We start from the raw sequence: 26840 nt of genomic DNA on the forward strand, positions 1-26840 counted from the left end.
CAATGCTGTTAATACTTGCAGTCACTGGATAGAGTATCTCCATAATGGAGCCTTCCATGTTTATGTGACTATGAATTCTTGATATTTTGGACTCCCCAGCAGGCATGCAATTTCCTGAGGTAACATAGCCTTAAATTACAGCTTTCCCCCACCAGGTGTGTGGCAAACAAACCTGCTCCTCTCTTGTGTTTATGAAAACGAGATGTGAAGACTTGTCTTCACAGAAAAGTTTGGCATCCTCAAAAATTTCTTTCTCCACCGAAAAATAGTAGCATTTGTCTGTGAAGTTTTTCCAGTGAGGTGGACAGCCTGGGAATACAAAGGTTTAATTAAAGCACTGAATAAAAACACACAGAATGCACCCAGCCTCTCAGCTATGGTTATGAGGCCAAAGCTGCAGCTCCTTGTGAGTAAGCAGTCACCCACAGGCCAGGAGCCACCCAAGCCACTCCATTCCCCACATGGAGCCCAGGGCTGATGTTCACAGACAAGCTAAGAGTAAAGACTAGTCCTCACACGTGCACCGCAGAGCACACAGTAGTAAAACCACATAATCTGGGAATGTCTATGACTGACTCTTTATTCCTCTGTGCCTGGAATAGTCTTTCCAGTGATAGAAATAACAGAAACAACGGAAAGCAGGGCAGGCGCAGATGTAGATCGTCAGTCTGGAATCTTCTGGAACCTCCGAACAACTGGATGTGAGAACCCAGAACCACCCCAGGCTCCTGGAACAGCAAAGGTAACTGGAGTCTCACTGGAGCAAATCAAGTGGAACGGGGGCTGCCTCACAGGCTTGGATGCTAACTAATGACACGTTTGCCAAAGGTGGAATTGTCAAGGGACCCGAAGGCTCCATGACACCTTCTTAAAAAGAAACGGAATCTGGGCGTCAACACAGAAATTCCATCCGCGTGCTGACGAAGTAAACCAGGGGCACTGTCTGTCCCCAGCCTGAAGGGACTAAAATGAGGACAGGATGGCAGGGAGTGGCCGGCTGTGGGCTGTCATGAAGGAAGTGTCCAGGGTGTGCTGGTCTCTCGAGAGCCCCACTCCTCCAAATAAACAAGTACTGGAGAACTGGGTGGTGTTTGGTGTGTGAGCTGCCTGGGCCAGGGCCTGTTAGAGCAGCAGGAGCTGCGTGTGGCCTCCATGGTGCCTCACTGGGGGCGGGAGAGGGGCATTAGTCCAGGGTGAGCACACTCACCACTCACCTCCCCACCCCCACTGGAAAGGAAAGCTCAGACTTACCGTTGGCCTCTGGTGCCAGGGTTGGCTCATTCTGCAGGGCCAGAGGTGCCACTGCTCCTGATGGGCCCGGGGGGCCAGGAGGGCCCTTGGGTCCTGGCATGCCGGGCACCCCTGGCAATCCCGGCAGCCCCCTCGGTCCAGGCACTCCAGGCTCGCCCACTGTACCCTGCAGGCCCTGGAAGCCAGGAGGGCCCTGGGGGCCGGGGAGTCCATCCTTGCCTGGGGGGCCTGGGGGGCCTGGGTCCCCACTGGGTCCTTGAGGTCCAGGTTTCCCAGGGGACCCACGGGAGCCTTTGGGGCCCTGTGAGCCTTTGGAGCCTTTGCCACCACGCTCTCCTGGGGGACCAACAGGTCCTATGGGGCCTCTCTCGCCTGCAGGGCCAGGTGGACCAGGCTCCCCCTTCTCTCCTTTCTGTCCTTTGTTGCCAGTTGGACCAGGGGGTCCCTGAGATCCTCGGTCACCTTTTGGACCTCTGGGGCCAGGAGGACCTAAAACATTAAAAAAAAAAAAAAAAAAGTAAATGACATAAATATGAAGACCCTTGTGAGTTTCAACATATGAAGAATTTATCTTATCCTGAATTTAAAAAATATCTAGCAAAATATATGCAATGAAGAATGCTTCTGGGGCTGTTTTACTATTGTTGGCTCTAGTCGTAGGCTAAATCGTTTCCCCACGAAATTCGTGTTGAAGTCCCAATCTCTAGTACCTAAGATGTGACTGTATTTGTAGATGAGGACTTTAAAAAAGGAGTTAAGTTTTGTGCAGGGGGAGAGATGGGGGTTCAATTTCAGTCTACTACCTATGGATTTCCAGTTTCCCCAGCACCAAGTGTTGAAGAGGCTCTTTTCTCCAATGTATGTTAATGGCGCCTTTGTGCAGTATGAGACGACTGTATTTATGTGGGGTTGTCTCTGTGTCTTCTGTTCTGTTCTAGTGGTCTTCATGTCTGTTTTGGTGCCAGATGCTGTTTTTGTTCCTACAGTTCTGTCTATAATTTAAGGTTTGGTGTTGTGATGCCTCCTGCTTCACTTTTCTCGCTGAGGATTGCTTTGGCAATTCTGGGTCTCTTATTTTTCTGAATGAGTTTCATAACTGCCTTTTCTATTTCTATGAAGAACGTCATTGGAATTTTAAAAGGAATTGCATTAAGTTTGTATAGTGCTTTTGGTAGTATGGCCATTTGGACAATATTATTTCTGCCTATCTAAGAACATGGGCGATCTCTCCAAGAGACCCTAATAGAAGAAAAAGTGGGCTGGGGTTGTGGCTCAGGGGTAGAGCACTTGCCTGGTGCATGCAAGGCCCTGGGTTGGATCCTCAGCACCATGTAAAAATAAATAAATAAAATAAAGGTACTGTGTCCAACTACAACTAAAAAAAAGTAAGGCTCATGTCCACTCAGGAACTGACTTCCTCAATAAGACTCCTAAAATGCAAGAAGTAGAATCATGAATCAATAAATGGAATGGTATCAAACTAAAAAAAGTAAAAACTTCTTTACAGCAAAGGAAATAATCAAGAACATGGAGAGCCTACAGAATGGGAGGGAAAAAATCGTCACCACCTGCACCTCAGATAGAACATTAATACCAAGGACATACACAGAACTGAAAAAATATAATACCAATCCCCCTATAACCCAATCAATAAATGGGCAAAGGAATGGAATAAGCACTTCACAGAATAAAAAATACAGAAGATAATGCTAAGTGAAGTCAGCCAATCCCCCCAATAACAAATGCAGAATGTTTTCTCTGATATAAGCGTAGTGAATCATAGTGGGGTAGGGAGGGGAGCATGGGAGGATTAGATGAATTCTAGATAGGGCAGAGGGGTGGGAGGGAAAGGGAGGGGTAAGGGGATTAGCAAGGATGGTTGAATGTGATGGACATCATTGTACAAAGTACACATATGAAGACTTGAATTGGGTGTCAACATACCTTATATACAGAGATATGAAAAATTGTGCTCTATATGTGTAATAAGGATTATAATGCATTCCACTGTTGTCATGTATTTAAAAAAATAATAGAATCAATAAAAAATACAAATGGTCAAAAAATATGTGAAAAAATGTTCAACATCACTAGCAATTAGAGAAATGCAAATTAAAACTATATTGAAATTTCATCTCACTTCAGTCAGAATGGCAATTTTTAAGAATACAAGTAACAATAAATGTTGTCGAGGACGTGGGGAAAAAGGTACATACATACATTGCTGGTGGAACTGAAAACTGGTGCGACCACTCTGGAAAGCAGTATGGAGATTCCTTAGAAAACTTGGAATGGAACCACCATTTGACTTGGTTATCCCACTCCTCAGCATATACCCAAAGGACTTAAAATCAGCACATCATAGTGATATGCCACATCAATGTTTATAGAAGCTCAATTCACAATAGCTAAACTATGACAAACCAACCTAGATGCCCTTCAACAGATGAATGCATAAATATCATGTGGTATATATACAAAATGGAATATTACTCACCCTTAAAGAAGAATGAAATTATAGCATTTGCTGAGACCATCATGCTAAGTGAAAGCAAACCAATGCAACTTAGATTCATGGCTAGTTTTTGTTTTTGTTTAGTAAGCTTACTCTTTCAACTCCATGTATTTAGAATGTATCTTAATGATGCACAACTTTTTAGTACCCCATTGATGGGCTCCATGTCGACACTACCACAGTGGGTTTGTCAGCAGCAGAAATGTTGTGTAGGTTGAGATCAGGATTCCCCTCTACTTATTTCCTCTTTTTTCCTCACTAACTTCACAAATATTCGTGAATGACTTATTTGACAAGCACCATGTAAGGTGCTGTGTGTCAGCGGTGAATTTGACCAACAATTGCAAACAAGTGTTGAGAAGCAATGACCTAATAATTCACTCACTACCACCACACCCTGGCCTCTTCCTCTCTGTTGCACACCATCTTGAATTTATATATCCCCTAGCAATGTCTCCTCCAACACTGCTGTCCTTAGAGCTGAGCGAGCCTTACCCACCCATGAGGCATGAGGACTAGTTCAGAGGACTGGGAGGTCGTTGTAGGAAAGCTAGGTGGGTTTCACTGCCAATTGTAGGTAGGTGTCCAAACTCTCCAGGCTGCTTTATGTCTAAACACCAATAGAGGAATAAATCAGGTGGTCCACCTAAAAAAGACTCTTTCTTCCCTATCATCCATCCCCCAAAACAGCTTACTTCACACAGGATTATTTTGAATTTCTCAGGAGTAACAGGACTTCACCCATATAGTTCACAGTCAGAATTTACATAATGAATGACAGCTGTCAAGGAACTTTCAAATAATCATGTTGCCTGACATTCACCTGTGACATATTATTTCCATAGCAAAGATGATGATAGATAGAACCAGCGACACCAAGATGTTTGTTCAAAGTTACTTAGCTGCTAGCAACAATAAGACATGGACAATCACAATCTAGTAGTGGAACTAGGACATGAATCCAGGTCTTCATTGAGGACACCATTATCAAAATAGTCTACTGGTATCCCCCAAAAGCTCTTGTTAATGCAGGAATATTTGGAGATAAAATGATTGGATTAGGAGAGCTGTAACCTGATTAGTCCATCCTAGTTTGAACCAGTGACTGGGTGGTCACTTTAGGTAGGTGGGTAATGGCTGGAGCAAGTGGGTCACTGGGGCTCCTGGGGACCCTCCCTTTCCTTACCCTCCGCTCTCTCTGCTTCCTGACCCAGCCATGAGCTCAGCAGTTTTCCTCCACTGGGCCCAGAGCAATGCAGTTGGCCATCTATGGACTGAGACCTCTGAAAAATGGGAGCCCCAAATAAACTTTTCCTTCTCTAAGTCGTTCTTATCAGGAATTTGGTCCCAGTGATGAAAAAGCTGACTAAATCAGAGTTTCTGAGATCTCATAATTCTTCATGAATAAATAAAAGAGATTGCAAAAGCAGAAAGTCTTCAGTTAGGACAGAAGTGCTGGGAGATGAAGGACTGGTAGCCCTCCTAGCCTACCCTAAGCTCTTCACCTCTGCTGCTGCCCAATGCCCACTCCCTAGCTGGTCTGAGGCCATTACTATGAAGTAGCCCTTCCCACCTGGGCAGGACAATCTCCTTCTGCCCACCCGGAGGAACGTTCACTGTCCCCTTGTGCCACCCATGGTCCTGAGGCCTACCCATTAATCTCTGAGCTCTCTTAGCAGAACCTGGGCTCTCGACTTTGCTTTCCTTATTCAAGGTACCCTAGAGGCTGCTTGGGGGTTTATTGGCAGGACCCTCTAGCAGCTGAAAGGAGAGTTTGCACTATGGTTAGGCTTCAGACTAGCTTACATGTGCACCTTCTAGTGTTATCTGCTCTGTAATGGAGAAGTTAGGAGACTGGGTGAAGGGCCTGCTTCCTGAACCCATCTCATTGACCTCTCTCTGTCCATGGCTCCTCCTTATCCTCAGCTCTCCTGGCTCTGGGCTGTTACTTCTCTCTGCTGTTGGATAGTCCATTTTCTCTGGAATATTCCCCAGCACTTCCCCTAGCCTGGTGCCTACAACTCAACTGCTCAATCTCTTTGTTGTTTTCATTCCCCATCAGCCCTGTCTCCCACCACACCATCACTGCCCTCTCTGATATGCCAGCCATGACCCCAGTGTGGGGTTGTCTCCCACCCTCCTTCCCTCTCACCCTTTTCTCTTTCTTTATGGTAGATTTCTACAGTGGCCTCTTAGGCGATCTTCCTGCCTGTGATTCCTCTCCATTCATTGCACTCTGCCTCCTGTCATCCTTAAGCCCAGCTCTGAGCTCTGTTTTCTCAGGAACAGTCAGCCCCAACTGGACCATCTGACATCAAGGCTATTCATGGACTGGTCTCCTCTGCATGTCCACACTTCTCTTAGCATTGCCTCTGCCTATAACCATCTGTGCAATTCCTGCTCAACCGCCATGCCATCCTCCCAGGTCACTCCAGATAGAAATTTCCCTCCTCTCATCTTTCAGTTCTTATTGGTCCTACTGAGGACCCTACCCCACCTAGCACCTCATCCTGTCTATCAAATCCATGTACCTCACTGTTAAAGGTTCAGTGCTCTAATACTAACATTTTGGACTACAGGAAAGATCAGAAAGGAGAGGTTTGAGAGGAATGGTGACCTGCCTTGTGCTCCTCACCTTATTCCAAAAGATAACTTTCTACCTCATCTATGCGTTCTGTGGTCCTTGGCTGCCACTATGGCATTACGGAGGGGAGATCTGTCTTTCCTGACTCCATGGACACTTAAGAACTGATCCACTGAGTCTTCTTGTCTGCAATCCAAGGATTTTTCTTTTTATGCTGGAGAAGCTCATTAAACAACCTAAGTCATTTAGGAAAGATGGGGAAGGTGGACTTTTTGTTGCCAAACATGTCCTTGTGTAGTTCTGAGTGTTAACAGTGAGGCAAGTAGCATGTATGTGTTCCCCCATAATGGCTATAGCATTACAGAAGGGTCTAGGGAAAAAATGCTGATAATAAGCCAAAACAAACAAACACAAGGGAAAAAAACAGAATCTTTCTTCTCAACTAATTCTGTTTCGTTTATGTAGATAAAGAAGATATCTTTTTGCTTTTGATAAAAATCTGAACTCCTACTTGTGATGGATTTTTCCAGCTGGGTTAATATAAAAGCCCATTTTTTCCCCACATAAAACATCACAAATATCCATGATAAACAGGATACCTGTCTCTCTCTTAATAAGCTAAAGCTTAGTATTCATGGCCTCGGATAGTCTGACAAGCACATAATCATCATATTTTTATCCACAGTTGTTCCAGCCTTGTGAAAACCACCAGGAAGAGGGTACCCTGCTCTCAGATGCTAGGTTATGAGAATAGATAAGGAGATTCACATAACGTCTTGCTCACTAATGCAGGCTAGAAAGTTGCTTTTTTTTCCTCTTAAATAATCAGTGATAAAAGGAGCTAAAACCATTTTAAAAGTCATTACTGGGTCCTCATAAAAATAGATTGCTAATCCTGGGGTCCATTTTTCTATAGGAACTGTGATGTTGGTATCACTTGTTAGTATTGGGATGGTTTCAGGTTTTTAGGTCTCCCTTGGATATTTTATTGAGCAGCTGTTAAAGTGAAAATAAATTTTAAAAAAAAAGAAGCCTCCAAGGATGAAATGATAGAGTATTTGTGAGTTTGAGTAGTAACAACTGGAATTCAGAATCGAGAAAATAGCAACATTACACGCAGAAGCACTGTTGAGCTCTGTTTTCAAATTCGCTGAACATATAACTAAATGTCAAGGCCAACTGGGTGGCTCCCTGGCTTGAGATTCTGAAATGCCAGGTTACCCATGTGGCTGGTAAAGTGGCCACAGTCTCCAATAATACCTAAAAACAACCATATCAGGCCCTGTGTTAGCAATGCCAGCAAAATCTCTACCTCATGTTCCCCAGACTCCAGAGCTTTGGGAGCCGTGAAAACTTTATCCTTAGGCAGTTCAAACTCAGTGAAAGACAAATCACTTTTTTTCCTGCCTTGGCAACTAAACTGTAGGCCTTGAGAAGTGCCCAGCGCTAAATCCTACCCCTGAGACAAGGTTCAAATGTGTCTTCCAACAAATCATCTGGTGCTTAACAAAAGGTAGAGAGATACCTTTAATTCTTTTTGCCATCTAAAATCTTGAAGGCTTGATGTTAAGAACCTCCAGTGGTAAGGTTGGATAGACAAGGTAGAAAGAAAATAGTGATATAATCTGATATACTTTTCTTCAAATTAAAAAAAAAGATCTACTTTGAATGCAGTTAATCAAACATTTATTAAACATCTGTATGTTGTTGCTATAGAAAAATACCTGAGATAATAAAAAAAGGATAATAAAAAAAGAGGCAAGGTTTATTCTAGCTTACAGTTTTAGAGGTTTCAGTCCATGACTTATTGGTTGCCTTGCTTTAGTAAAGCCACCAGGTAAGGGGAACATTAAGGCTGGGGAGTCATGGTGGAGCAAACTATTTACCCCATGACTAGGAGATGAAGACAGGAAAAGACTGGTGTCCCAATCCCTTGAAGGTACACCCCTAATGACCTAAAGACCTCTAGCTAGGCCATACCTCTTAAAAGCCCCTCTTAATAGCACCAAGCTGAGGACCAAGACTTTAACACACAGGCCTTTGGGGAACTTTCCAGATCTAAACTATAGCATCCTGTAACATGAACAAGGTATTCTGCTTCAGTGAGGTAAAATAGAATATATAGGGGCTGGGGTTGTGGCTCAGTGGTAGAGCGCTTGCCTCACATGTGTGAGGCACTTGGTTCAATTCTCAGCACCTCATATAAATAAATGAATAAAATAAAGGTCCATCAACAACTAAAAAAAATATTTTAAAAAAGGAATATATAATTTTGGTTGGGGCTATAGCTCAGTGGCAGAGCACTTGCTTGCATGTGTCAGGCACTGGGTTTGATCCTCAGCACCACATTAAAAAAATAAATAAATAAAATAAAGGCATCTGTCCATCAACAACTACAAAATAAATTTTTTTTAAAAAAGGATTTACAATTTTTAAAAAATTTAAGATATTATTATTATTAAGATATTTGGCAGTCATTTTGAAGAATAACTTGATTTGTGACCCAAACTTAAGAAAGTCACGTTTGGAAAATCAGGAAAGCTCCTGTCCATAGAGGAGGGTGTATTTACACCACTGTTTCTCACCAATTGGCCACAGGCGGCTACTGTGTCTTCCACTCAGAGATCCCTAGGGAGGCAGTCTTGCTCAAGACACGCAGACAAGGGTGTAGGGTGGCTATGGGGGACACCGAGCCTCCTGCCCAATCTTCCCTGCACTTTGCATTGTCCCTGTCCTTCCAGCTTTCCTACACATCTTTCAAGGCTGAGCTCAGGTGTCAACCCTTTGGAAGCCTTCACTGACTGCACTTCTGAAAATAAACTTCCTGTCATTTCAATCTCCCTGAACACGCTATCCATTCTCTGGAGTCAGCACAAGGCACCAGGGTGCCATGGTGGATACAAGGGTTTGGAAAGGGGTTTGCCATTTGCCAGCTGTTTGACCTTGGCTAAGTTACTTGGGCTCTTTGTGCCTTGGTTACTTCTCCTGCAAACGGGGAATGCTAACAATTCCCACCTTAAAGAGATGTACCGTAAAAATAGACAATTTGTCAAGCAGTGGGATTGGCATATTGCAGAGACTCCATAAATGCATATGGAGCAAAATGAATGTAGACAGCACCTGAGTTTGATTCCTCTGCAGGACGGTACCAGAAGCCAGCAGAATCAACCTTAACCCCATCTATATGATTTTATGAAGCTGTTTTGCTTTCCACCAAAATGTATTGGCAGCAGCTATAGCAGGTGGAAAAGTTTTAATTTAATTTTATTTTTTGCAGTGCTAGGGATCAAACCCAGGGCCTCTCAAATGCTAGGCAAGTGCTCTACCACTAACTCCAGCCCCAGTTCCAGAAGAGAAATATTTAACAGGAACTGAACTTGTCCACACCAGGTTCTTATGCTAACCTCAAACTCAGAACATCACTCAGTACCTTATATTATTTTACCAAGTCATCAAAACCCTAAAGGGCACATACAGATGAGGAAACTGAGACACAAAAAGGATGAGGAACTTGGTACCCAAACCCAGTTCTGACTGTGCAAAGAATGCCCACACATTTAGGATAAAACTCTATGGTGGTTGGGCTCAGGGGTGCATCCCTATAATCCCAGCAACTTGGGAGGAGGCTGAGATAGGAGGATCACAATTTTGAGGCCAAGCTTCAGCAACTTAGCAAGACCCTGTCTCAAAATAAAAACTAAAATGGGCTGGGGATGTGGCAGAATTGTTAAGCACCCCTAGATTCAACCCCTGGAAACAACGATAACAACAACAACAACAACAAAACCCCCCAAAGCCCCTAAAAGTCTTTATGTTATTTGTAAAGACTTCTTAATAATGTTTTTTTGTTTATTAACATAGAGATGACTATCATCAGGATTCAACCTGCTCCTGACCACTGACTTCCACTCTATCAGCTGGCTTCAGATACTTCCTTCCACGCCCCTTCATCCCTAATACTCTTCCTTTTTCTGCACATGCACAGCTTATCCCTGAGGATGCAGAAAAGAAGGATAAAGCAAGATGTAGCAGGATGGATTAGCACTGGCTCATGTGGGCCTTCCTTCTGCAAGATTCAAAAATATGCTTTCCAAGAAATTCTTACCGACTTGCCCCTAATGAGGCCCTGAGCTTATAGTTCAGCTGCCTAAGACAGCCATCTCATTAAGAAGTGCAGGCTGAAGCCACTCAGAATACTCACAGCCCACCGAACCTGCAGCCCTCTCACCTTGGTGAGGGCACGGCCAGGGAAACTAGTCAGGACCTCTTAGAACAGAGCCCGAGTGGGAGTCCTTGACAGGTTAAGGGCAGGGATGCCCTTGATTCTACCTTCAAGTTCCTCTTAAATGAGAAGGTCCACTTCTTCCATTTCCACTGCTACCATTCCAAGTCCCCCACAACTGGTCCACACTCTGAGTGGACCCTGCTTCCACACTTTCCTGGGAATCTCTTCCCCCAGCACCCAGAATGACCTTGGAAAAATACCAATCAGATCATGTCAACACCTTGCTAAACTCTCCAACTCACACTAAGAATAAAACCCCAGGCTGGGGGACTGGGGTTTGTAGCTCAGTGGTAGAGCACTTGCCTGGCATGTGTGAGGCACAGGGTTGGATTCTCAGCATCACATAAAAAAATAAATAAATAAAATAAAGGTCTTGTGTCCATCTACAACTGTATGTGTGTGTGTGTGTGTGTGTGTGTGTGTGTGTGTGTGTAAAATCCCAGGCTGGGGTTGCGGCTCAGTGGTAGAGCGTCTGCCTAACACGTGTAAAGCACTAAGTTCGATTCTTAGCACTGCATGTCAATGAATAAATTAAATAAAGGCCCATTGGCAACTAAAAAATATATTAAAAAAATAAAATCTCAACTCCCAGACTTTACAGGCTGGAATGACCAGAGACAAGGCACTAGGAGCATATGCATTCAGTGACTATCCTTGGGGTTAATGGCATAAGGCAGCCTCGGTTCAAATCCTGTTTAGCTGCTCATCATTTGTATAAATTTGAGCAGGTTACGTAAACCTCTCTAAGCCTTGGTTTCTTCGTTCCTAAACTGGCCATATTGTAAATACCTGTTCCACAGAGTTGTCGTCAGGAGGCACAGGCATGGTGGCTATGAAAAGCACTCTATACCAAAGCACTCTGTACACCCTCACGAGATTAGCTCATGGATAGGATAACTAACTTAAATATCCAGGGTCTACCCTTCAACAATGGGCCTCTCATATACACTTCACTGACCAGTCTTGCTAAATACATCAGAAATGTCCTTGCAGAAGACAAGCGAACAATTAAGCTAATAAAATCCTTAAACCATGGAATTAATAGCTAGGAAACATCTAGAATACTCTGGAGGGCTTTCTGAAGTATCACAATTAGACGGAACATTGAGAAAGCTCTTAGTGTAGGAGGATGCCCATCAACTGCCATCTGCCGTTGTTCTGAATTTTGGATGAGAAAGAATAGAAAAGACCAAACACTGAAGAACTTCCTTATCCTTTGAAGGCCCACTCCTTCTTCAGAGAATGACTTACACCTATGATTTCCCTGATTTAAAATTGCCCAGTCCCTTCAGAGTTGCAGCACCCATGTTGCTCAGGGAAGTCATTCTTTTTTTTTTTTTTTTAAGGTAACAATTGTCATAAAGGAAATTCTATAAAACCAAACACCTATTGGTCTTTCACTGTCAAGAGCTCCTCATATATCTTTTATTTATATTTATTTTGTGGGGGTGGATACCGGGGATTGAACTCAGGGGGCACTCGACCACTGAGCCACAACCCCAGCCTTATTCTGTATTTTATTTAGAGTCAGGGTCTCACTGAGATGCTTAGTGCCTTGCTGTTGCTGAGGCTGGCTTTGAATTCATGATCCTCCTGCCTCAGCCTACTGGGCTGCTGGGATTACAGGTATAATCCCAGTTCCTCATATACCTTTTAAATACCTGCAGATGGCTTTTCTGTTTCCCACTGAGCAAGTTCTCCTACAGGTCCTCAACCCTTCCTCACATCACACAGTTTCTAGATCCTGTCATCCTGATCCCTTTTTGTGACTGTCTCTCTTAAAAGGGAACCCCCAAATAAACACTATCATCCAGGACTACATAACAGAGTGAGATATCATCTCCCTCGTTTTGGAGATCATATTTCTATGAATAGAGTAAAAAAAAAAAAGCACATTTATTTCCCTGGAAGACACCCTTAATTGCTTCCTGTCAACTAAACCCTCTCAGGGCTTTTGGCACACACTTATTCTGAGCCACACCCTTATCAACATTTGTCTGCTTGGTCTCACCCACCTCCGAGCGTATCTTCCATGTGTTCCCTATTGATTTCACTTGATTGGCATCTTGTTAGTATTCCAACCTCTCAAATCATCTTCAACGCAATTCTACCATCCATGAGCTAGTGTATAGTTTTGTATCACATAAGCATTGAATTACGAGGTCATCCTTAGCTTCATGCTGGTCACTGACAAAGCTGCTGAAACAGGGTCCATGTCAACCAGACCTGCCTCCGGGCTCACAGGGACTCATTAACTACCACTCCTTAAGGTTTGGTCACTTCACTGATCTGGCAGATATTCTCTAGGGGACCCTCCAGTGACTCATGCCCTTGTGTAATCCCTTTACCTGGAGCATGGAATCTGAGACTTGCTTCTAAGCAAAGAATATGGCAAAGATAATGGGCTGTCACTCCCTCAATGAAGCTAATTTATTTGAGGCTCCATCTTAGCAGAGTGGAATAAGAGACTCCCTTGCTGGCCCTGAAATACCTGTGATATTAGGAGACGGTCAGGTGGTCAGGAACTATGGGTGCTCCCTCAATGCTGAGGACAGTCCCCAGATGACAGTTAGAAAGAGGAAGCTCAGTCCTACTCCAGAAGATGAGTTATCCCAAAAACTCAAGGGAACATGGAAATGGATCTCTCCCCAGTCCAGCTTCTGATGGAACCACAGCCCCTCAACTAACCAGGACTTTCAATTTATATAGATGACCTGGATGACAGTAAAACTCAGATTTTATATAGAAGTCACACCATTTCCATCCTCTGTGGTCTTACAGTTATGGCAATGGTAACCATCTAACTGCTCATGATATTTGGAAACAGGAATCCTTTAATAGTAGCTGAGTGATCTGAAAAAATTAATCTTTCTTTCAGAGACGCTCCATTTATATTGGCATTGCAATAGTTCCGGTACTGAGAAAAATCCAAATTGACCAATCTTTCATCAATAAATAATTGATGGAGTGTCTTTAGTTGTGCTTCTTTTCTAGATGTGGGACTTAATTCCCCTTTCCCTGAGTGGTGGCTGAACCTAGTGACTTATTTCTAAAAAACAGAATATGTTAGAAGTGATAGTGTATGGCTTCTGAGGCTTGGTCATAAACAGTATTGTGGCTTTTGTCCTGTTCTCTCTCTTGGATCACTTCCTCTAGAAGCAACCAGATGCCATGTTATGAAGACACTCGAGCAATTTCACACAGTGAGGAACTGAGGCCTCTTGTCAAAAGCCATGTGAATGACTCTGTTGGAAGCAGACCCTCCAGCCCCTGTCAAGCCTTCCAATGACTACAGACCTTGATAATATCTTGACCATGACCTCGTGAAAGTTAGTCAGGGTCAACCTGCTAAGCTGTTCCTGAATTCCTTATCCACAGAAACTATGAGATAATAAATGCCTATTATTTTAAATAGCCAAGTTTTAGGGTAATTTGTTATGCAGCAATAGGTTACTCATACAAATCCAAATACAGCACTTGTACTTACCTTGTAGTATTGTAAAATTCTTGATGAGCTGACCATGCTTGGAATCCACTAGCTTCATCTCTTCCATAATCACCGATAAGTTGGCCACTTCAGTATCTAACCTTGACCTCATCATATCTTGTTGCATCCTGAGGGAAACAGAATCCAAACGGATATTGGCCAGTGTATTATTCAAGGAGGTCAAGTCATCCGTGTGTTTGGTTAGGGTATCGGTGCAAGTGGTCCTGACTTCGTTCAGATTGCTGGTCAGCGTCCTCAGGTGGTGGGCCGTGTAGCTGATATTACTAATGATGTTCACAATATCTGTCTCAAAGAGCTGGAAGCGTTCCTCCAGTTGGCTGAACTTGATGGCTGTTCGATTTTCTGCGTCCTTATGTAAGTCCTGAAGGTCTTTCAGGTTCTGCTCGTTGGCTTGTGAGATAGTGGTGATGTTGTCCATCTGACCTGTGAATGAGTTGAGCTGGCTGTTCATATCCTCCAGGGTGTCGTTGTTGGCTTTGGCCAAGGCAGAGTTGTTGGCAGCCAGCGTCTGCAGGCTTTGTACTTTCTCCTTCAGCCAATCGGTGTCCTTCTTGGCTTGAAGGAAAACCTGCTGCAGATTTTGGAAGTCATTCTTGATTCGCTGGATAGCTTGGCTCGTGTCATCCACAGACCGCTGCAGATTACTGAGGAGGTTCCTCTGCTGCACCTGGGTCAGGTTCAAGTTGTTGAGGTTCATAATGACCACGTTATGAGAATACATTTGATTCTGCAGATTGCCCTGGAGCACGCTGGTATCTTGTTGCAGATTGGTGACATAGCCATTATATGCCTGGAGGGTTTTGTTTACAGTGGTGATAAGGAAAGAATTATTTTCCAAAGTTTCTTTCAGTTGACTCTGCCTGTCCACCAGGGCATCCCCGCTCGCCTGTAGCTTCTCCAGCGTATCTTTGTTCTTGCTGGTTTTTTCTGTAATCTCATGAAGCTGTTGACGAAGATCCAGAATATCTGATCTGAAGGTGGAAAGTTCTGAGTTGGTGCTTAGAGCTTTCTTCCCAGTTTGGTCTCCTGGGAAAAGAAATGTTTGCTTCTTAAACTGACAGTATGGAGAAGTGTTTGGGCAAGATCAGTGATCACAACAACACTTAACTAGTATGGATTGTTTTAGAAAATTTATGGTATACACAGACTTCTCTGTATTAGTAAAAATCCACATAAAACTGGGTCCTGGGGAATCAGAATTGGTGTTCAGCACTTCAACCGACAAAGTTGGGTGAACATTTTTCTCAAAGAGAGGAAGAATTGACCAGATTCTAGAACAATGGGCAGGGTATTCTTAGAAGGAAATAACCTTTTAAATCTACCAAAGTATTATTTTTAATTAAGCCCCAAATCAAGGAACAGAATAGATGGAATTATTTTATTTTTTAAATTAACTTTTATAATTCTATGCAGTTTAAAACTTACTGAGCATTTTATCCAAGTCTTTAACAAAGGGTATTTGTGGTTCATTTTAGTTAGGATTGATCTTCAGATTTAAATTGGCAGATAGTAGTTTGGGGTGGGGAGGGCAGTATTCAACATCAAAATTGGTAATTTTCTCTACTATTGAAAAGTCTTTGAATGAAATCAGATAGAAAACTCAACATATAACACAAAAACCCTGAATGTCCATCTGGGAATTTTCTAGAAATGGAATTTTCTAGAAATTTCTAGGAAGTATCATTCTAAAAAGCTGCCATTATTTATATACAGTAGAGTGAGGGGATGCCACTGGATGGGTCATGCTTTTTGCAGATTACCTAGTTTTTTCAGGTCACTTTCCACTGCAGTGAGCTTGTCGTCATAAGTTTGGCGAGATGTCTCCATGCCACCTGTGACATTGTCCATTTTCTCTACAACTAAGTTTTAGGAAACAATGCATTAGTACACATACCCACTCAGATTTATATTTTTAGTTTCAAGACAAAAGATTCATTACAGAACAAAGGGAACAGAATGGGGGCAAAAGTATAATTGAAATCAAATATGGGGAAAGCTATTATTCTTTTAGAAAATAAGTTGCTTATCAAAAAACCAAGTGGAATAGATCATTTGGTTGAGGACTGTACATTCTTAACTATTATAATGATTCTGTAATGGCTTGGAAGCTTCAGAAATTAGAACTAGCTTTTAAAATTTTATATATTAAAGAAGTCTTTGACCTGTATTATTTCCTATGTTAATTGCCGTTTTATGCAGGCAGAGAACACTAAGATCATTTACAAAATTCACCACTCACCAGCTGCCCTAAAATTCCTGGCAGGTGTGACTCACTTACTTAGGAAGAGATCCATTGGCAAAGAACCCCTAGATCAAGTCTGTATTCAAAGTCATCTGAGAAGGGACAAAATATCAAGAGGACCTACTGCTATCATATGGGAGATACTCTGGAGGCCTGAAAATCTACTTTTCATTAGTGAAAATAAAATTTGTAGTTTATCAGTCCCCATGTAGATGCCTGAGTAGTGTTTCTAAACAATGGTTTACCACGATTTTTTTTTTTAATTTTCTTGATTGTACAACAGAGAAGGTTAGTGACACAGCATTAAATAAATGCTTGGGTTTTTAAATCTGTTCTTAGAAGGCAGTTGATCTCTAAAATTATGAATTCAAGTTTGTTTTTACAATGTCTCATAAGAGGATATTTCTTCAGAAGTGATCCCTATGAGACCCAAACTCTAACAGCTTAGGATCAAATCACTCTGTCTCATCCCATCTGTCTGTGTGTCTGTCTGAGATGGGGTCTCACTGTATTGTGCAGGATGGTCCTGAGCTCCTGGGCTCAAGTGATCCTCCTGTCTCAGCCTCCAGGGTACCTGGAACTATGGGTGTGGGCCACCTTGCCCAGCCTTACTGTCTTCAATCTCAACAAGCTTCTATTTAATAAAAAATTTAAAAGGTTTTTAAAAGCATAAGTATGTCCTCTATACCAATTGTGAGCTAATTGATGCAGTTTATATTATTCATCAAGGGTTCTACCCACACATGATTGAATGGGTGGCTCCTTTCCCCATGAGAATCTGTTACCTTTATGAGTGTATGTGACCCCAAGTGCACTAGCTCCATGAATCCTGGAATGGGTCTCAGGAAGCTCACTGTGCTCACCCTCAAGTATCTACAATCTGGCCCTAATAATCCATGCATACTGCCCCCAGTGCTGTCTCTCATGAGCCTTTCTATGTGTTCTTCTCTCTTCTATAATGTTTTTCCCGGCTTTTTCACTGAGTTAAGTCCCCCTTGCTCCTCAGGCCCCAGCTCAGCACAGCCTTTGGGAAACCTCAGCTGAACTGCATCTTGCAGAATTCTCCTGGCAAGCATCCCTTTCCCTATCACAGGACTCCCCATGCCATATCCTCATGGCTTGCTTACTAGAGCCTTCTGGGAAGGAACATTGCACAGGTGCCCCTTGACTTACAATGGGGTTATATCAATATACCCACTGCTAGTTGAAAATATCGTAAGTTGAAAGTGCACTGAATGCCCCTGACCTACTGAGCATCCCAGCTTAGCCAAGAGCACACTGAAGGGTGTAGGCTGCTTCCCCACTGTGATCTCGGGCCCACTGGGAGCTACTACTGATCAGCATCACAAGAGCATCTTACTACATATTGCTAGGCCAGAAAAGAGCAAAATGCAAAATTCAAAGCATGTTTCCTAGTGAATGTGTATTGTTTTCACACCATCCTAAAGTCCAAAAACCCTAAGTTGAACCATCATAACTTAGGGACCATCTTTATTTAGTTTTATTTCTACCGCTTAGCTCAGTGTGTGGCACTTAGTAGGTGTTCAACAACTATATACACATGATGGCATTTATTTAACTGAGAATCTGCCTGGGGCAGCTGAGACCAATGAATGAACTGGACAAATTATATACAGGTCATGCAAACAAACCCAACCAACCCATCCAGGAAAGCCTCTGCATTGGCAACGAGTATGACATTTTGTTAAATAATTATTGTTTCTTAAATGACTACTTAGATGCAGACCTTGTGTCTAAGGGTTGGGTGCTGGGCATGCAAACACCACGTCCCGGGAAACTCGAAAGAACACAATGTATCCTGCGCATTTTAGCAAAACTAACTTTTTGAAACACAAAATAGGGAATGTTTACAAGTTTAGGGTTAGTTTTGATTCTCAAATCAAAACAGATGCCTCTGGTCTGTCCTCAAACCACATGCAGGATCTTAAGTCCTGCCTCTCTTTCCTGGAAACCAAATAAACCTCTAAATATGCTGACAGTCATTCATTTTCTACCCTCTCTAATTTTTCTTCCATTTCAGTTTAGAAAAACACAGCACTGTCATGGACAGACAATTCAGGTTTGCTTGGAGTATAAGGAATGAATACTTTCCTTTGGAAAAAAACAAAAATTTAAAAAAGAACCTGTTACCTTTATCTTCTGGGTAGCAAGGAAACTATCCTCCCCACCCCAAGTGCAGGAGAACCCACTGTGTGCACTGGGGTGTGTATGTGTGTCTGTGTTTAAAAATAGGATCTTGGTAAAAGCTGCACATTTTAGGGCTGCAATGCTGGCAGACAGCTGGTGCATAAAAATACCAGACTGGTGGGGATCCAGAACTAACACTTGCTGTATGAGCACACAGCCTTTTCAGTGGTTTTTACTCAAAATTATTAGCACAAATTCTCAATCAGGAATGTAGAGGCAGAGCCATCCTATCTAACATTGAAATGACCAGACTACAGATATAGACCTGTTTGCAGATTATGCTTGTAAGAGAAAAATGAACAGGAAGCCCCACCCCAGGGTTATCAGCAGTCTGATTTTTGACAGAGTCTCTTTTTATTGGAAACTATATCTCAGTGTGGAATATCTTTCTTCTGAATATTGGTATTTGGGGTATCATACCTGAAGAGTTGCCCCTCCTGAAGTACCCAAAGCATAATTCCCTGGAATAATCTGACAATAATACCTTCCCCATAAAAGCACCTTGGCACTATCTCTTGGCCAGGACCATTAACCTCCTCTTTCTTTGTCCTGTTTTCACCCACTTTTTAAAGTTCCCCTTCAAGTCTCACCAGCCCTTGTATGAAGCCTGGCCTATAATTTGATTCTAGAGCATACCAACTGAAACTTTATTTGAATAATAACAATTTCAATAGCTTCTATTGTCTCTATAGTATAAATAATAAAAGTTCTCATTCTTTGCAAGGTGCACTGTATCATCACCACAGTTAATTCTTACCACTCCTGTTGTACAGACGAAGAAACTGAGGCTCAGAGATGTTCCATGACCTGCCTGGAACCACAGATCTTGCATGTGACTAAGTGGGGTGCCAGACTAAGAGACCTGATTCCCAAAACCATATTCTTTCTACAACTCCACATTGCTTTTCATTTAGCATTTCTTAATCCTCAATCTGGTTTTCCTTGATTTTAAAAAAAATTCCTTAAGGGAAGAATTGGGTCTTCTTTATATTTTCAAGTCACCATCACCAGGTGTTTATTAAGCACCTGCCATGTATGTGGCATAGTGATAGCCACTAAAGAGTCAAGAGACATGGGCCATGGTCCCAATCCTTGAGGATAAGGAACAAGGATGGAACTTGGAGCTCCTATTTGGTGCTCTGAAGTGACTGAGAGATAAATGTATCCTCTGATGGGTTCCTAAGACTTCCTGGTTGCACTCCATAGGAATTCAATGAAGACATTTCTATCTTGAATGCTTTCAGGTTTCATTACAGAAATACGGAAAATCTGTCTGCAGGGTGTTGTCCTGGGTTCTAAAGAGCTCTACAGTGTGATCTGATGCATATTTTGAAAGCCCCCTTATCCAGTTGTGAATGCTATTTTGATTCAGCTTAGTAGCAAGGCAGACATTCTGTGGCTACTGAGGAAGATTCATATTTCTGTTCTCCTTCTTGACTCTATCACCTTAAGAAGGCTGCCTGCTGGGCAGAGCAATGGAGTAGGATTTTCCTGTTCTGAGAATGTTCTGGAGGAAACACGACCCACTAAACTTAAAGAGATGGCTCCTGCCAAGAAAGCTCCATGAACTAATGAGAAAAAGCCCAGGTCAGAAGATGTACCAAGCGTAACTGTCCAAGAGCATGTTTTCTGCTAAATGACTGACATGCCTCATGGTCACAGCCACTGTACAGACCCTGTCTTGGTAACTAAGCAATTCTTTGGCTCATTCAGCAAATGCTCTGGGGGAAAAAACCCCAAAAAACAACAAAACATTATATCCCAACTTGTGGCTATGGGAGTGACAAAAAAGGAGAAGTAAAAAACAATTTTGAGGAAAACAGTGTGGAATTGCCTTTGTTGGCTCTGTTTCTTTGTTTCTCTGTTCCCTCAGAGAAACACCTACTTGCATTTCTTTAACTAAATATTCTTTTTACTTTCTTTCTTTTTTTTAGTAACTAGATAATAGTAAATGCTCTATTTTTACTATCTAAACCCTCACATCTCAGTTGTGCCATGGCATTAATAAGTTTTTTTCTTTCTTTTAACAAAGTTCTTCCAGCCTCCAAAGGAAGATGCATGAAGGGAGAATTGGGTCTTATCTTTTCTGCCTCTTTGAGAGGTTGGGTCACCAGAACCTTATCAGCAAGAAAAAGGAATCACTGTCAACGTGAAGGGAAGGCACCTCTGGAAAACATCAGCATTTTAGTTCCTTGTGGTCGTGTTTGGAAACCTAAAGTGCATTTTGTATTATCTCATTTTTGACAGCAGCAGCCGAGGAGTGGGGGCATCAAAGGAAGGAAAAGAGGCTCAAGACACCATCTTGCCTCCCCTTCCACTTGCTCCATCCCTTCTTCCTGCGCCTGGTGAGATCACACTCAGAGCAGGCCAAGCTGATCTCTAGGAGTTTAGGTTTCAAGGTAGGACTTCACAGGGCAGCAATTCTTTACATGCAGATTGACTTAGTGTTGCTTGGGTATCAACTGTTTGCTTTTGTAGAAATCAGTCCTCATCTACCATCCCTCCATCCATCCATCCACCTATCCACCCTATGATTAATTCATTCAGTAAGCTTTGCTGGGTACCTGTTGAATACCATGAGGGTAAATGCTGATAGAAGAAAATAGAAGATAGTTTACACATAAGCATCTAGTTCAAGTGGTGAGACAGAGAAGCCAGACACACTGGCCATAATGACGCAGTGTGACAGAGGCTAAGAGTAAATAAAGAGTGCTGTGGGAGGCAAACATGAAGCATCCAACTAAGCTTTCAGGGGCTTTGGACAGGACAGGTGTTTAAGTGAGACATGAAGGGCATGAAGGAGTCATTTAGGTGGGGAGCAGGGAAAGGGTGCTCCAGGCCCACAGACTAGCACAAGGATAACATCAGAACTGGAAAGATGCCCAGTGGATAAAATGGAGGAAATACCTGCATCTTACCAAACAGAGAGAAAATAAAAAGCCTCTCTCCTTTGGATCTTTCTGTATAATTCTAAAGATCCTAGCCCTTATGTCCTAGCAGAGGCAAAAATTAAAATATAGTCCATCTTCACCAAACCACTCTGGTCTCTTTCAGAAGTAAATATTTATTCTCATGATATCGCAGGATACTGAGCCTTCAAAGGTGCTTACTAAATGGCTGTTTTAACTCAGCTCTCTAGGAAAAGCCATTGAGGAGTAAGTAACCAAGCAAAGGTACCTCTGAAAAACATCAGCCAGTGTGTATGACCCAGGACACACAAAACCCTCCTTCCCTCACTAGCCACCCCACCCCCGCTGTCCCCCGCTCAGCCCTTGTCGTGACTGAATGGCCTTTCTTAATCACTTACTGTGTTTGCTGCTTTGTCTAGAAACGCAAGACTCTCCCAATTAAATGAACTCATCACAGATGGATAAAATGACCCGGCAATTTTCCACATTTCCATTGCCCAACACGCTCCATGATGCATGTTATTTTCCGTGGATGTTTCCTTGGGGGAAGAACTAAAAGGCCTAAACTATGCTCAGGACTTTTAACACGTTTTGCCAATCTAGCGGCTGGAACTGTATTAAATGTAGTGGCAAAGGACAGAAGGACACTATAGTCACTATCTACTGGGACCAACTATAGCACAGGGGGTTTCTATGACATCGTCTTTGTTCAGCTCAACCACCTTGAAAGTGGCATCTTAGTTACCATTTTGCAGCTATGAAATCAGATTCTCTGGGAGGTGAAGATTCATACCCAGGTTCCACAGCCCTGGAGGGGACTTAGCATGATGCTGGCGCACAGAAAGCACCCAATGAACATTCATTACTGTATTAAAACGGGCAGGATCAAGTCTTGAACTTGAATGTCAAGATCCAAAGCCCATTCTTGTTCTAATATGCTGTGTCTCCTCAGGACACCACTGAATACTGGGGAAGCCTGAGAGGAGTTAAAAGTTGGAAGGAATTCACTTTGCATCCTTCTCCTCCAAGGTCAAGTTCAGGGGCTAAGCAACAAGGAGAAAACATGTGGAAGTTCTTCTCTGTGGGAAGGCAGCCATGGTTGATGCTGAAAGAAGGGTTTGCAGATCAACAGACCAGCGTCTGCCTCCATACTGCAACCAACCAGATGGACATATCTGTCTCATGTGACATTGACAGTGATGTGTTCATGCTGGGTTTTTTTTTTTGTACTGGGGATTGAACCCAGCGGCACTTTACCACTGAGCCACACCCCAGCCCTTTTTATATTTCATTTAGAGACAGGATCTCTAAAGAGAGGCTGGCTTTGAACTTGTGTTCCTTCTGCCTCAGCCTCCCAAGCCGCTGGGATTACAGGCGTGCACCACCATGCCTGGCACATCCATGCTGTTTTCTATAAAAGGATTTGTGTAGTTTGTGACTCTGAATCCTGATACCTACCTGTGCTCTACTTTTTTCTGCAAGTCTGGAGGATGCAGGCAAAAATCTCCTCTTTACTTTAAACTAGCCAAGTGTAGGCCTAATGTTTTATGGAGTTGAGGTGGCAGTACCATTTCGGTTTTCAATTTTACAATAATTTTATGAAACTGTACAAACAAAAGTAACCCCAGTAAATGTGCTGAAGAGAAAGAAGAAAATTTCTTGGCCAGTCCCTGGGTGACTAAGCTTCTTTGGAGATCTTGTGTTTTGCTCCTTTTTTTCAATAGAGTGTCCCTGTGGGCTGACTACTGAGCCTCTTAGAGATAAGGTGGGGGGAGGGGATGAGGAGGGAGTAGGTAAGGATATGTAGATAAAAGCAACAAAGAGGAAAAAAACATCTTTATAACTCAAAGAGGATTATTATTATTATTGAAGTGGGTCAAAAGAAATTATCTTCTCCTTTGTAGGTCCCATAGCTACAAGAAGCTTAGGACACACAGATGGAGCTCAGGAGGTCCTTAAGTTTTACACCTGAGTTGCATAAATGTGATACAGTTGGACTTCTGTATCTGTGGGTTCCACATCCCTGAATTCAACCAACTCTGGATTGAAAGTATTTGGAAAAAAAACTGCATTTATACTAAAGATGTACAGACTTTTTTCTTGTTATTATCTCCTAAACAATTCAGTGCAACAACTTTTTAGTGTTTACATCATGTTAGGTATTATAAGTCATTTAAGCCGGGTGCGGTGGCGCTTGCCTGTAATCGTAGTGGCTGGGGAGGCTGCGAGTTCAAAGCCAGCCTCAGCAACAAGGAGGCACTAAGCAACTCTGTAAGACCCTGTCTCTAAATAAAATACAAAATAGGGCTGGGGATGTGGCTCAGGGGTTGAGTGCCCCTGAGTTCCATTCCCAGTATCCACCCCCCCTAAAAAAAAAGTCATCTAGAGAGATTTAAAGGCTATGTGACAATGGGTTTAGGTTATATGCAAATACTATGCCATGTGTACAAGGAATTTCAGCATCCACAGACTCAGATATCCTCACGGATCCCAGATCCAGTCCACAGTGGATACTGAAGGGCTACCGTACTTCATACTTGCAAAGATGAGAGCTTTTTTCATGCTTAAATTAATGAAGGGAAACTTGCTATTCAGAAGGAAAAAGGAAAGGCTACTTACCTTTATATCCCAAAATGGCTACTGTGATGGTTAGCAAGGCACATAAAATGTATAATAATATGATAGAAAACTTCAGCGCCCAGTTATTTTTGCATTTGGTACATTGGGTTCCTTCCTGAATACCTGTAAGAGAAGTCAAATTTTAATAATGGTCGACAGAAGTATATTTTGAAACAGTATCACTTTGCATTTTGGTTCAAATACTGTGACTAAGAATGACATTTATATATGCTTCGATATAATAAGAAAGTATTTGAAAATTAAACTGCTATGCAATACAAGAACTTTGCACATTGCATTGTGTCGTTATAGTTGTATTTTAATATGACTTTAAAACATCTTTGTTTCCCAGAAGAGTTTCAAAACAAATTCCATTATAATTTCAATAAACATCCCTGTGTGACAGAAGGTTTTAAATGCCCAAATCTTCATTTTAGACATTATTGAACCTTTGGCAATTCAAACATAACCAATCCACCAAACCAAAAACACCTGCCTTATCCCCTGGTGTTTGTTTTAATATTGTGCTGGGGCTGGTTCCCACTGGCTTATGAGAGCCAATTTGTAGAATTTTGGTTGTTAAACTGATCGCAGCACCAAATCAACCCCAGAGGAAGTATTTACACCACGGAAATGGGTGCAAACACTGCCAGTTAGCATACCCCCTTACCCTTAAAAAAACCTGGTTTACTAACATGCCATTTGTTGTAATGTACAATTAAAGGCTCAATATAAACCATTTTTTGTACATTACATACATACAAACAGATTCTGATTCTCAGTTATCACAGTCATCTGAATAACGATACGGAAGAAAAATAAAAACCAGACATTTTTTTATGAGAGGAGATAAACTTTTACTGCTGACAGTTCAACTTTCTGAAAAACAGTACAGTCTAAGTGGTAAACCAGCATCCTTGCTGCAAGTGACTCCAGCAACTAACCCATAAAAAGGGAACTTTCCATCTGATTGATTGGAAACACAGAAGACAGAGACTGAGCACATTGTAATGTGAAAATCACATTGTATGGGGGATCACAGCATCAGTAGATTCCTTGTTTTCCTGTCCTGTTTCCCTGTGTGTGTCTTACAATAGCGTCCCCCAGGAGCAACAGCACATAAAAGACTGATCTCTTATAATTGTGCTCATAATTTTTGATGGGTAAGTCATGAGGATTAAGCAATAGTTGAGGTTCCTCTCCTTTAGTTTGTAATTTTACCCAGAGTGCCCCTCTTCCGTGAAAAGAGTTCTTCAGCTGTGTTTAATGCAAAATGATGATGGAAACAGCATAGAACAATGACTCGAACTTAGCTCTGAGAGTTCAGCCAATCCCTCTGGTGTTTGGGGCTACAGGCACAAGGGGAGGGGTACAATCTGTTTCATGACTTACAGCAGTGCTAACTCAAACTTTGGGGTGCATCGGAATCACATGCAGCACTTGTTAAAACACAGCACTTCTGATTCAGGTGATGTAAAAGGGGCCTGAGAAGGTGGATGTCTAACAATTCTCAGGTGGTACCAAAGCTGCGATCCTTTAGAACAGGCGTCTCAAACTTTAAGTGGCTTCACATATTATGTTGTTGAAATGCAGATTCCAGTTCAGTAGGCCTGAACTGGGAAATAAGGTTCTGCATATCTAACAAGGTTCAGGTAATGTCTAGTCTAATGACCACATTTTTTAAAAAAAATATTTTTATTAGTTATTTGATGGACCTTTATTTATTTAATTGCTTATATGTGGTGCTGCGAATCAAACCCAGTGCCTCACGCATGCTAGGCAAATGCTCTACCACTGAGCCACAACTCCAGCTCCTCTAAGGACCACATTTTGAGGAGCAAGAATCCAATTCAGAAGATAATCATGGTGAATCAACCATTGGTTAGTCAATTTCTTATGGGGGGCAGGTACCAGGGATTGAACTCAGGGCACTCAGACACTGAACCACACCCCCGGCCCCATTTTGTATTTTATTTAGAGACAGGGTCTGAGTTGCTTAGTGCCTTGCTTTTGCTAAGGCTGTAATTGAACTTGCGATCTCCCGCCTCAGCCTCCAGAGCCTGTGGGATCATAGCTGTGTGCCACTGCACCTGACTGGTTAGTCAATTTCTTGAAGGGGAAGCCATAAAATCAGACTCATTCATTAAACAGAACTAGAAGTCTTCTTCGTGTTACAATTTCCCCATATTTTGACTCTTTTTCCTTTCCAACCTGCACTTCTCTAATAGCCAACTGCATATCTGATGACCTCAGTTCTAGCTCTACCAAAACAGATCTCCAGCTTACACCCAACTAAGTACTACTCTTATCTCAATCTCTCAGGTGATTGTATGCAAAGACACTATGACTTCTTTGGTATGTATTCTCTGATTCAGTCATCAGGTGGTGGAAAATTTTATTTTTAAAATATTTTTATTGGTACATAGTATATTCTAGTGGGGTTCATTATGCCATATTGGTATGTGTCCATCATTCCTGTGGGATATTTTTATCACAGTCATTATCTACAGTTTCTTGATATTCATTGGCTTCCATTATGGTTTAGATGTGAGGTGTCTCCCAAGAGCTCATGTGTGAAACAATGCAAGAAAGTTGAGGTGAAAGATTGTGAGCCTTAACCTAATCAGTATATTAATCCACTGGAAAGGATTAACTGGGAGGTAACTGTAGGCAGGTAGGGTGAGGTTGAGGAGGTAGGTCACTTTGGGTTCATATTTTG

At 42.4% G+C, this 26840-nt stretch overlaps 1 protein-coding gene across 1 annotated transcript in view; it reads right to left on the bottom strand.

Moving 5' to 3' along the window:
• The window catches only part of Colec12 (collectin subfamily member 12), a 178055-nt gene that overhangs the window by 13050 nt on the left and 138165 nt on the right, over positions 1 to 26840 (bottom strand). The window contains exons 3-7 of the mRNA XM_076836737.2: positions 24122 to 24244; positions 15904 to 16002; positions 14123 to 15169; positions 1252 to 1740; positions 173 to 309 (exon numbers count right to left, since the gene is read on the bottom strand). Coding sequence (XP_076692852.2) covers positions 173 to 309; positions 1252 to 1740; positions 14123 to 15169; positions 15904 to 16002; positions 24122 to 24244 — 1895 coding nt within the window. The remainder of the gene's footprint in view (positions 1 to 172; positions 310 to 1251; positions 1741 to 14122; positions 15170 to 15903; positions 16003 to 24121; positions 24245 to 26840) is intronic.

The sequence above is a fragment of the Callospermophilus lateralis genome, chromosome 17 (genome assembly GCF_048772815.1).
Source record: "Callospermophilus lateralis isolate mCalLat2 chromosome 17, mCalLat2.hap1, whole genome shotgun sequence".
NCBI lineage: Eukaryota > Metazoa > Chordata > Mammalia > Rodentia > Sciuridae > Callospermophilus > Callospermophilus lateralis.